Genomic DNA, 12,286 nt, shown 5'->3' on the forward strand with positions numbered 1-12,286 from the left:
TATTTGTCTCTCTCCCTTCCTCTCTGAAATCAATAAAAAATATATTTTTTAAAGTATTTGACTGTGGTAAATTGAAATAAACATGGACCCTCAAAGTCTCTTTCAAAGGCTGTAATTATGTCTTATTCATTTTGTTCTTCAGTTATTACTTCTTAAAGACGATCAGAGGCATATAGAATGTTTCTTGACAAAATACAGTTGTTGTTTTTACTATTTCTGGGTTGATGTTAAATAACCATGATCTTTAACAACTGTTCCTCTAGGCTCCCAGAAATAGATTCTGCTCTTCAGTTCATCTCAGAAATCATTCATCAGTTAACTAATCAGAAGGCCAGCATCGTGGATGACATCCATTCCACCTTTGATGAGCTCCAGAAAACTTTAAATGTGCGCAAGAGTGTGCTGCTTATGGAACTGGAGGTCAACTATGGCCTCAAACACAAAGTAAGACTCCAGCTGTCCTTACTGATATCCTGGAAGAGACGTGATGTCTGGGGCACTTCATGGCACTGGCTGACTGCAGTGCAAAGGGGGCGCCAGTGGGTCCCTAGGTGTCACTGTTGCACAGTAAAGAGTAGTTTTCATTTAATGGCATATCCAGCTTTTTTTCTCCTTCGTTTTCAGCAAAACTCTAAATCTGTGACTTTAAGTCCCCAATTTATAATTTGACACAAGGCAAGGTTGAATATGAAGTAATGCGTTCAGGATTTAGGGTTAAACCGGATTGTTTTCCTTCCTTAATTATAATGTCTAATAGTCTCTTAATTGCTCTCTCACCCACACCAACCTGTTAGTCTGCTTCAGAGTGAGCCCTGCCTGCAGCCTTTGTTTAACTCTGCATGTGGATCACAAAGCGGGGCATGAAAAGCTTCTGAGTTTCAAGCGGGAATGCGTTTTCATTCCTCCGGTTCTGTTCCTTTAAGAAGTGACAGGGGAGCTTTGGACATGAAGGGAAGATACTGAATAATGAATTTTTCAGATGTCAAGCTTGGTCATCTGTTTGCTAAGCTCTGGGTGGTGACGGTTCTGCTCTGTCCTATCAAAAACACGTGACCCAAGAAGTATGTGTGTGGGAGAAGCAGGGCGAGGCGGAACGGAAAGAGAAGGTACTGGGAATGCAGTGTAGGACGGCGCATTAGAACCGGGTTCAGTGAGTGAAATTAAACACCCCTTGCTGGGAGCCACGGGCGGGCGTGGGCAGGTGCAGAACCGGACTCTGGCCCAGGGAAGGCCCGGCCCCGGTGCGCGCCGCAACGCGTCCTAGGGGTTGAGCTCCAGCGCTGCAGGGAGCACTCATCCTGCGCGTTTTTTTCCTGCAGGTGCTCCAGTCGCAGCTGGATACTCTGCTCGAGGGGCAGGAGAGTATTAAGAGCTGCAGCAACTTCACGGCGCAGGCCCTCAACCATGGCACGGAGACGGAGGTGCTGCTGGTGAAGAAGCAGATGAGCGAGAAGCTGAACGAACTGGCTGACCAGGACTTCCCGCTGCACCCGCGGGAGAACGACCAGCTGGATTTCATCGTAGAGACCGAGGGGCTCAAGAAGTCCATCCACAACCTCGGGACCATCTTAACCACCAACGCCGTCGCCTCCGAGACGGTGGCCACGGGCGAGGGGCTGCGGCAGACCATCATTGGGCAGCCCATGTCCGTGACCATCACGACCAAGGACAAAGACGGGGAGCTCTGCAAAACCGGCAATGCCTACCTCACGGCGGAGCTGAGCACGCCCGACGGCAGCGTGGCCGACGGAGAGATCCTCGACAACAAGAACGGCACGTACGAGTTTCTGTACACCGTGCAGAAGGAAGGGGACTTCACGCTCTCGCTGAGGCTCTACGACCAGCACATCCGAGGCAGCCCCTTTAAGCTGAAGGTGATCAGGTCGGCGGACGTGTCGCCCACCACAGAGGGCGTGAAGAGGCGCGTGAAATCCCCGGGAAGCGGCCACGTGAAGCAGAAGGCTGTGAAACGACCCGCGAGCATGTACAGCACCGGGAAGAGAAAAGAGAACCCCATCGAGGACGATCTGATCTTTCGCGTGGGTAAGGAGGGGCGGGCGCGCCTGCAGGCGGAGGGTTCCTTGGGCAGAGGGCTCCCGGGGAGAGCGGCTGCAAAGGGGCGCATTGCAGGGCAGGACTTCTCCTCGCAGGTGAAGAAGATACCGGCCTATTTCTTTAGCTGAGCCTCTGCAGCCTCTTTCTCTGGAGACAGTATGATGCATTTCCCCTTCCTCCTTCTTCAAAACTCTGTGCCTCCCCTCCCTCTCTCCCTCTCTCCCTCTCTCCCTCTCTCCCTCTCTCCCTCTCTCCCTCCTCCTCCTTTTTTTAACAGGCAGTGCTGCCTGTTCATTGTAGGAAATTGGAAACCGAAAATAAGCTAAAAGAGAATTAGGAAAATATCAGCACTCATTCATAATCTGGCAATTTTAAAGGAATGTTGGCCATCGTTTACCTCCCTGTAGGAATGTCCTTGGAGTACTCCCGCCTACCCCAAAGGCAGAGAGATTGTTCTGTAGGGGCTTAATCACAAGGAACAACAACAGCCTGTAATTATTGGAATCGAGAGGCGGAGCGATGTGCTATCAGATAGCCTTCAGCTTCTCTGAAATCTGCCAGCCGGGCTGTGGTGTGGGCAGAGGGCCTGATGCCTCCCTGTCACTGCTTCGGCACTCCTGTAAGAGCTGGGGGCGGGGGGGGGGGGGGGGGGGAGGGGGGGGATGGTGCATTGCAAGTTGTGCTCACCTTCGGTATATTAGCTGCAGAGCAGCCCCCAAATGGGGAGGATGGGTGGAGACCTGGAGAATGGAATGGGGTTAGGGTGGAGGCAGAAGGCTTCGCATGAGCCAAGAGATTGGGGTATGCAAATAGCCCATCCCTTCTGATTTATTGCTTCTGATTTCTTTTACTATCAAAACAAAAATTTATTGAGACTAATGTTATTTTTAGCTGTTTATTTTTCTCGGTAGAAAGCAAACTAGATGTAAACAAACAATTTGATAATACTTTTTTCATGTTTATATTCGTTTGAGAGAAAGGGAGAGAGAGAGATAGAAACATCAACATGGATTGGCTGCCTTCCCCCCCCCCCCCCCATACCCAGGCCTGTGTCCTGACTGGGAATTGAACCTGGGACCTCTTGGAACATGGGTAGATGCTCAACCACTGAGCTACACCGGCCAGGCCCAGATTTGATAATTCTTAAGAAAAAAAAAAGAGTCTGCATTTTAGTTACTGTATCCAAAAGTAGGTCTAATCTGCTTCTCTTTCTGCCTCTTCAGTCCTTATTGTAGTATCTCTAAAAGGGCTCTGCCCCGTGTATTAAATGACACACATAGAAAAACAATTCTGTGGTTCAAATAAATTGGAGAAACCTTAGCTTAAGTGAAGGAAATGCGGATTTTTTTAAAAATTGCAGAATCTTTAGAATCTGCTGATGTGCACTTTAAGTCTCTAAGGTAGGGGAGGGATAACAGGCAGCACTTCCAAACTTTCCTGATCATAGAACTTTTCCATGGAACATCTTGGGGTAATAGCTCCTTGGAATATTCCTGGGCAAAGCTATTCTATGTTCGCACATTAGGCTGAATGTTGGTGAAGATTGTGATGTGATATGTCAGTTGTCTGCTCAGAGCATGGAGGTCTAGTACATTCACTGGCCATTTGTGCAGTGTGGGTGCAGACATGGATCCACCCGCCAAAGCAGAGTGGACGAGCTGGGGCGGCCACAGGATTGGGTGCCTCCCAGGTCTGCCACTCCCAGTTCTGCCAGTTACTTGAACCTTGGGCAGGTCTCCCAGCTTCCCTGGGCTTCAGTGTCCGTGTCCATCAAATGAAAGTACAAATATCTGCTTCTGAGAATTGTACTAAGTTCCAAGAGTAATGCCTGGCATGTGGGGGGAGCCAAGTAAATGAAAAGTATGGTTTCTGCACATGCAATTTAAGGTTGTTAGAGTTTACCTAGTATCCTCTCAAACAAGTTAACTCGCTGCTGCCCACTGATCTCCTCAGTCTCAAATTCAAAACCCCCCAACCCCCTGTCTACTTGCCTGGGCACTGTGCAGAGAGGAGAAAGGCTCAGACCTGGGTCCAATTCTGGTCCTGATTCTTTTTGCCAGCTGGGCAACTAGCTTACCCTTTCTTAACCTGGTTCCCTCCTCTGTAAGACAAAGGGTATGAAATATTACCTAACTCTTAAGGTTGTTGTGGCATTGAAAGAGAGAATTCTTGTAATAGGGCTGGCACTTGCCTGGGTATAGTAAGTGCTCAGTTCATGGTAGCTGTTATTTTACTGTTATTGTCCATCATCATCACCTCTACCTGTGATTGTCCTGAGTATTTCCCTAGGGATATTTCCCTCCAACTATTGGCTTTGAATTCTTGGCTCCCACCCTGTAGGAGGATCTGCTCTCTCCCCTTAAACATTTGCAAAGTGCTTACAACAGTGCCTGGCAAGCAGCACTGCATCCAAGATTATTAATGAAGTAAACATGGTGGATTATGACCAAATGCAGCTTCTAACTGTTTGGCTTGAGTGATGTAGGGCTGTGAGGCAGTAGAGTGAGTGACAGTTAAGGCTGAGGGCTCTTTGGCTAGACCTCCCTGGGTTCCAGCCCCAACACCACCACTTTCTCATCTGTGCAATCTTGGGTAACTTACCTAACCGCTCAGTTCCTCAGTTTCCTTTATAAAATGGGGATTTAAAAAAAAGACACACCCTACCAAATAGGGGTTGTGACGATTAAACAAATTAACAAATTAATACACAAAAGACCTTGGAAGATAGGCAATGTAGGTAATACTAATTAACATATTCATAGCGGTAGTATAGAAGTAATAGTTAACCTAAGGCAGTGGTCGGCAAACTCATTAGACAACAGAGCGGCAAACCGCGGCTCACGAGCCGCAGTTTGCCGACCACTGACCTAAGGAGTTAAGAACATGGTAAGTAAAGAGCTCAAAAGCCTGATTGCCTCATTTTGAATCCCAGCCTTCTATTCATTGACCATATGATTTAGTGAAGATTATTTAACCTCTCTGTGTTCAGTTTCTTCATCTGTAACATGGGGATGCTTAACACATATGTCACTTGGTAAGGATTAAAGTGGTACATGTGAAGGCTTAGAACGGTGCAGGCACATGATAAGGACTCCGTAACTGTGACTATTGTTGTCCGTATCAACCAAGTTAGGGAAAGTCAGAGGAAGAGAGGTATGTTTCAGTTTTCATCATCCAGGCTGAAGTGTCCCATAGGCAGTTTGGAGTTTGAAGCTCAGCAAAGAAGTCAGGGCTAGACATCAATTTGGAAATGAAATGTATAGAGAAGATGCTTTAAAGCACGAGTTTCAATGAAATGTCCAAGATAGGAGTTGTGACTCTGGGAGGAATGGATGGGGAATGGAAGCAGGAGGAAGGAGCAGGCATTGTCTGAGCCAGGCAGTGTGCAGCCCACTTCTGCGTCATCTTATTTAAAATCTTTAGCAAGTATAGTATACTTTCAGTTCCCAACGTCCCCACAGGATAATGTACCTACGACAGCACCATTTGCGGTGTGCTGGAGTTAGCTTATCCTGGTTCTCACACCACCTCCAACTCTGTTCAGGGACTTCATGTTGGTAGCTCTCAATCAGTGAGTGGGGGTGGGTTGGAGGGGAGCATTTCTATCTAGAAAAGGGCAAATGCTACAAATCAGAGCTCCTCTCCAGCCCCCCAACCCCTGCCCCTCAAGAGCTAAATTGCCGGGACAACATCCATTATCCTTCCCATAGAAGGAATGGAGGCTCAGAGGGCTGGTATAGGAGCCCAAGCTGTCTGTGACTCTCAGGCCTTATATGCCTTTTCAATTGCACAATAACTCCTCTTCACCTAAAATGTCCTTTAACTACTGTAGTTTTTCAAAGTTGAGGAATTTGATACCTCCCACGCCTGAAAACTTAATGATATGCCCACAGTGAGTGAGTTATTGTGTTTCTCTAATATTGTATTGCAAAAATAGTCCTGAATGAGTTTAGGGAAGTAGCTTAGAGCATCTGTTGACGGTGATTCCTTGAAACACTGAGATTATTTCCCCCTACAGTGTCAAGTTTGCTGACTAGAAGCCACCAGCTGGTTTTGTCAGCTATGAAAGAAAGTCGCTGAACAAAAGGGAAGCCAGAAGACGTGGGAGGGAGTGAAAGAATTACAGTTGAATTGTTTCAAATGATGTAATGAATACACCATCCCGTAGTGAGTGCATGGGAAGTGAACGAAGCACTCATTTGTACTCTAGAGCAGTGAACTTTTTCCCCCATGTAAAATCACTTAGCGTGAGTTCAGAAGCTTTACAGGAAGATAGGGCATTTTACGCCCTTTCCCCTGCCTCACCTCTGCAAACCACCACCTCCCCTCCCTGGAATCTTGGAGGAAGGAGACGGTACTAATTTGGCATCTGAGGTCATTATACACACCCTGCCCTCACCCACCTTGAGAATCTCATCCTTGGGAACTGTTCTTGCATGTCAAGTGGGAAAAGATGCCAATAATATTTACCAAGTCCTAGCTAGGCACAGTGCTGTGTTGTAGGGTGCAATAGGAAAGATGTTACCCCTGCCCTAGGGGAGCTCACATTTTAGCGAGGGAGACAGACAGTTACACAGTGAAAATACCATGTGAGAAGGAATGGAATAATCTAAAGCAGTGGTCGGCAAACTCATTAGTCAACAGAGCCAAATATCAACAGTACAACGATTGAAATTTCTTTTGAGAGCCAAATTTTTTAAACTTAAACTTCTTCTAATGCCACTTCTTCAAAATAGACTCGCCCAGGCCGTGGTATTTTGTGGAAGAGCCACACTCAAGGGGCCAAAGAGCCGCATGTGGCTCGTGAGTCGCAGTTTGCCGACCACGGATCTAAAGGATCAGTGGTTCTCAACCTTTCTAATGCCGCGACCCTTTAATACAGTTCCTCATGTCGTGGTGACCCCAAACCATAAAATTATTTTTGTTGCTACTTCATAACTGTAATTTTGCTACTGTTATGAATCGTAATGTAAATATCTGTGTTTTCCAATGGTCTTAGGCTCTACAGCAGCGGCTCTCAACCTGTGGGTCATGAACCGCTAGCAGGGTCACCTAAGACCATCGGAAAACACAGATATTTACATTACGATTCATAACAGTAGCAAAATGACAGTTATGAAGTAGCAACGAAAATAATTTTATGGTTGGGGGTCACCACAACATGAGGAACTGTATTAAAGGGTCGCGGCATTAGAAAGGTTGAGAACCACTGGGTTAGATTATTGTGAACTCAAAGGGTAATTATCCGCACTCACCTCAGAAGCCTAGCATTCTAAAGTCCAGTTAGAAGGAAGCACTGTGCGTATCAGAAAAAATGTATCATATGAATCTCCTACTCTCCTGGTCAGGAGAACCCAGATTTTAGTTTTCCCTCTGTCTCTATTGCCTTTGTGATGTGTCTAGTTTCAATTTTGCATCTCTGAAATGGGCTGATAGAGAATATTTATCATGTTAACTCATGGGGTTATAAGGCGTGCAGGAGAGAAAGTATATGAAAGTGCTTTAAGTATTATGGAACATTTCGTTTTCCCATGAATTAATGTGGGTTGTAATTTACTTAGTCATTAATAATTCATTCAGGCACTTACTCACTCAACAAACAATTGTTAAGCACCTACTTGAAGATCCTGTGTTAGACCTTATATTTGGCTCACTTTCATCTCTTGCTTTATCCCATTCTAAGTATCCTGATTTACTTAGCATGAATTTTCCCATTAAGTCGTGGGGCGGTGGGAGGCTTATAGTTATTGATCCTCTATTTCAGTCCAGGGTCCTGTTACCTTGTTGCCTTACTTCTGTAATTTTCCTGGAGGCATGGGTGGAAGTGAGTATAATTTAACATATGGGAAAAACAAGTTTAATTCTCCTATGGCATTGTTACCAAATTATTTATAATTATTTTTAAAACTCAGGTTACTTGCTTTACTAGCCAAATGTAACCGTCAAATGAAATATTTTATATCAAAGTAGCAGGAAAAGGTTTTATAAGTCCTTCTTGTGTTTTGTGTTACATTTATATTTGTTATGAAAGAACTAATTTTCATTTATACTTAGAATACTTTGGGGGAATTTTTCTACAGACTAAATAGAATTTACTAAAAATCTTGAAGAGTAAAGCACAATCCCAATTTATTTCTAACTTCTGGGATTTTTATTTATTTTATTTTGGTCTCAAGACACTTTATCAACCCTTGGACTGTGGGCATTTCAGTATAATGATAACATCCTGTAGTTCTGCATCATTACTCAACCTCAGGATTTTCCTAGTTTAACTGCTAGTAAAAAAATAGGATTTAGTTGTCCCTCTAGAGCAGGGGTGGGGAACCATTTTTCTGCCAAGGACCATTTGAATATTTATAACATCATTTGCAGGCTATACAAAATTATCAAGTTGAAAGTTATGTTGCCATGGAAAAAGCTCCTAGATTTATTGAATTTTAGTCCCGCCTGTGGTTGCCTTGGCAGGACCAGGCCAAATAAGGCCGTGCCTCCAGGCCAGATATTCCTCACCCCTGCTCTAGAGTATGCTGCTGGTTTTCTTTAATCCTCAGGAGTAATGTTGTGATCCTGCTGTGCTTAAAAAACACAAATAGAGGTTTTAAAAAGATGATGACCAATAACTCTGACAAGACTAAAGGTGCTCATTAGAATGAGGAGGTTGCCCCTGGCAGATGTGGCTCAGTGTCCTCTCGTGCACCAGAAGGTTGCTGGATCCCCAGTAGGGGGCGTGCAGGAGGCAGCCGATCTATGTTTCTCTCCTCCCTTCCTCTCTTTCTAAAATCATATTTTAAAATAAAATAAAACCAACAACTTAAAAAAAAAAAAGAATCAAGCGATATTACCAGTAATGCAACCTCAGCTACTTGTAAACTGAGCCATGTAATTTAAGGAAACAGATTTTTTCAAATATTATAATATTAAAATGGCAATACCTATTCCATGTAGCTCTTTTAAAAATGTATAAGTAACTTCGGACTAACATACCAGTATGTGCCTCCAACCCTGTGATTTTATTTACATGTTGGGCAACAGACTCAAGCTCTAGTTAACTTGAGTCCAAGCATAAGAGCTGGGCCAGCACAACCTTTGAAGCTCAGTACAGGCTGGAGAAGAAGGGTTGGCCTGGCAGTGTGGCCTTTGTGGCAGTTTCATTGCTCTCATGACCCAGTATTGGCAGGTACTGAGCATCTCACATTCATTTCAAACTGGGCAGCGTCTTTCTTTGCCTTGTTCTGAAGGATATTGATGTGGAGTCTAACTAAATGTCTTCCCAAGTTTCTCATTTATACTGAGGCTCGAAAGGTGTTTATTTCTGCAAAGAAAAAAAAAGGGCTAGTGTTTTTCTTCCTCCCACATCACCTTTATACCTTCAGAAGAAAAATATCTTTGACTGAGTAAGGCACCCCTTAACTTCTAATAAGCACTATTCTCACCATTTTTTCTTCCTTTCAAATATCAACTGCTGCTGCCTACAGAGCCTTCTCTCAGTTGAGTAGGCTTTGTCCTTAGGAGAAGGGAGAAAAGGTTAAATGAGAGAGGGAAGCAGCAGGTTTTTGTCCCCTAGTGGGACCAGAGAACAAGCAAACCAATGTTCATCCTCTAGTCCAGTGGTCGGCAAACTCATTAGTCAACAGAGCCAAATATCAACAGTACAAGGATTGAAATTTCTTTTGAGAGCCAAATTTTTTAAACTTAAACTTCTTCTAACGCCACTTCTTCAAAATAGACTCGCCCAGGCCGTGGTATTTTGTGGAAGAGCCACACTCAAGGGGCCAAAGAGCCGCATGTGGCTCGCGAGCCGCAGTTTGCCGACCACGGCTCTAGTCTGTTCAGGTGCTTTTTATTTTCCTTCCCATTGTCAGTATTTCTTACCTCAGCTTGTTTGCCCTCTAAACCAATGTGCACGCCAACTTTACATAAACCAGGACCTGGAACAGCCTGTTTATATTCCAATGCAGTTGTAGGACTCTTGCTTTTTTTATTGTGTTTCTTTACTTGAGCCTCAGTTCCTCATCTTGCTAACATCCATGCTTTTCTTTATCAAAGTTGGTTTTTAAAAAAATATGTCTTCCTTCATTTTATAGAGAGAGGATGAGAGATGGGGAGAGAGAGAGAGAAACATCGATGTGAGAGAGAAACTTTGATCAGCTGCCTTCTGCACGCCGCCCACTGGGGACCAAGCCGAAAACCTGGGCATCAAACTGGCAACTATTTGGTACATGGGGCGATGCTCAACCAACTGAGCCACACCAGCCAGGGCTGTTTATCAAAATTTTTGATAAGTTAAGTTTTTATTCTTGAGAGACCCTGCCCTTACCCCCACTACCTTTTAAACTGAGCATTTTAGAATAATCCCTAGTCCTTCAGTTTTCCTGTATCATTAACCATCTGTTATTGAGCCATCAGAGGGAATGACCAAAAACTAGTACCAGACCTAGCTGGCTCAGTGGATAGAGCATCGGTCTGGGGACTGAAGAGTCTCGGGTTCGATTCCAGTCAAGGGCACATGCCCAGATCGTGGGCTCGATCCCCAGTAGGGAGTGTGCAGGAGGCAGCCCATCAATTATTGTCTCCCATCAGTGATGTTTTTAGCTCTCTCTCCCTCTCCCTTCCTCTCTGAAATCAATAAAAAATATATTTAAAAAACAACAAAAACTAGTACCATGTTGGCACATACCTCCTTCAAGGACAATCCCTTACCCTGCCCCCCACCGGCAGGTATCAACACACCATTTAAAAAGCGTGTTAGCCTGGCCGGTGTGGCTCAGTGGTTAAATGTCAACCCAGGAACCAAGAGGTTGCTGGTTGGATTCCTAGTCAGGACACATGCCTGGGTTGTGGGCTCAATCCCTAGTAGGGGTGCGTGCAAGAAAGCACTGAAAGTGAAATGTCTAGGTTTCTTCTAAGAGCTGCTGAGTGAGAGGGTGGGATTTGGGCAGAGCTCTAAAATAAGGCTCTCTCCTATTGCATATCCTGAATTATAATGTTAGTTTTTATTTTTGTCTTTGTGGAACCTACTAGTAAAACTATTTTAATCATGTTAATATACAGCTACAACTTCATAAGAGAAGATTGGCATTTGCCTAAGAGAAGATTTTGTGAAGATTTGATTGGTCTGGAAGAGAGGTTTAGTGGCTGATGGATTAGGTCATGGAGAGGGAGATTTTTTTCTTTTTTAAAAGTATAATTTAAAAATAATGCATTCTCAGGTTACCTATGGAAACCTGAAGTATTCTCTTGCTGAAATTGAGAAAGCTAATTCTCCGTTGCTTAATTTATGTCATTTTATCATTTATTTTTAGGCACCAAAGGAAGAAATAAAGGAGAGTTTACAAATCTTCAAGGGGTAGCTGCGTCTACAAGTGGGAAGATATTAATTGCCGACAGTAACAACCAGTGTGTGCAGGTATGGCCTCTGATTGTATACCTTTGACTCCTGATGGTGATAAAATAGGTATAGTTAAGACTTGAGGTACTTGGTACAATACAAGGGAAGCTTATAATGTGTGCATAGACTTTTCCTCAAATGGAACTTGCAAGTTCTGACCTGCAGTGCAGATGACAGAGTTTCTGGCCTGTTTCTTCTTCACTCATATCTGTGCGAATTCTCATCCCAATGACTGTAATTTGTTTTACAGATATTCTCCAATGATGGCCAATTCAAAAGTCGTTTTGGCATACGAGGACGCTCGCCTGGGCAGCTGCAGCGGCCCACAGGCGTGGCTGTGCATCCCAGTGGGGACATCATTATTGCGGATTACGATAATAAATGGGTTAGCATTTTCTCTTCCGATGGGAAGTTCAAGGTAAGATTCGCTACTGTTTAACCACTAACAGTAGAGAGAAGGAATGGGAAATATAAAATGAAATTGTCTTTTTTCCTTTCTGAGATCCAATAAAATATTCAATAATTCTTCATATACAAAGACATCTTGACTGTTTTACATCTAAGTTTTATGAAGTATGAGTAACAATGATATTGTCATAAATCTACTCCTATGGATCCTACGTGTGGCTTTATTTTATAAAGGAGTTAGGTTACCCAGTCAATTTTTGTTTATATACTAGTTTTAAGGGTTAGTAAGAGGCAATTTATATTTTCCAAAATAACCTACATGTTGTCATTGATGAAGTGCCTTCTACTTTCCCAGACCTGTGATAGATAGATGTGAGAAACAGAATTGTAAGACACAGTCCCTACCTTTTAGAAATATACAAGCCCCATACACAA

The 12,286-nt window shown here is 44.0% G+C and overlaps 1 protein-coding gene across 15 annotated transcripts in view; it reads left to right on the forward strand.

The window, feature by feature from the left end:
• Nucleotides 1-12,286, forward strand: part of TRIM2 (tripartite motif containing 2) — a 127,507-nt gene that overhangs the window by 101,208 nt on the left and 14,013 nt on the right. For all 15 annotated transcript variants that reach the window (XM_080673056.1, XM_080673058.1, XM_080673067.1 and 12 more), the window contains 4 exons: nucleotides 264-444; nucleotides 1,320-2,043; nucleotides 11,358-11,461; nucleotides 11,694-11,861. In XM_080673056.1, coding sequence (XP_080529182.1) covers nucleotides 264-444; nucleotides 1,320-2,043; nucleotides 11,358-11,461; nucleotides 11,694-11,861 — 1,177 coding nt within the window. The remainder of the gene's footprint in view (nucleotides 1-263; nucleotides 445-1,319; nucleotides 2,044-11,357; nucleotides 11,462-11,693; nucleotides 11,862-12,286) is intronic.

Source organism: Plecotus auritus (assembly GCF_963455305.1).
Source record: "Plecotus auritus genome assembly, chromosome: 6".
Taxonomy (NCBI): Eukaryota; Metazoa; Chordata; class Mammalia; order Chiroptera; family Vespertilionidae; genus Plecotus; species Plecotus auritus.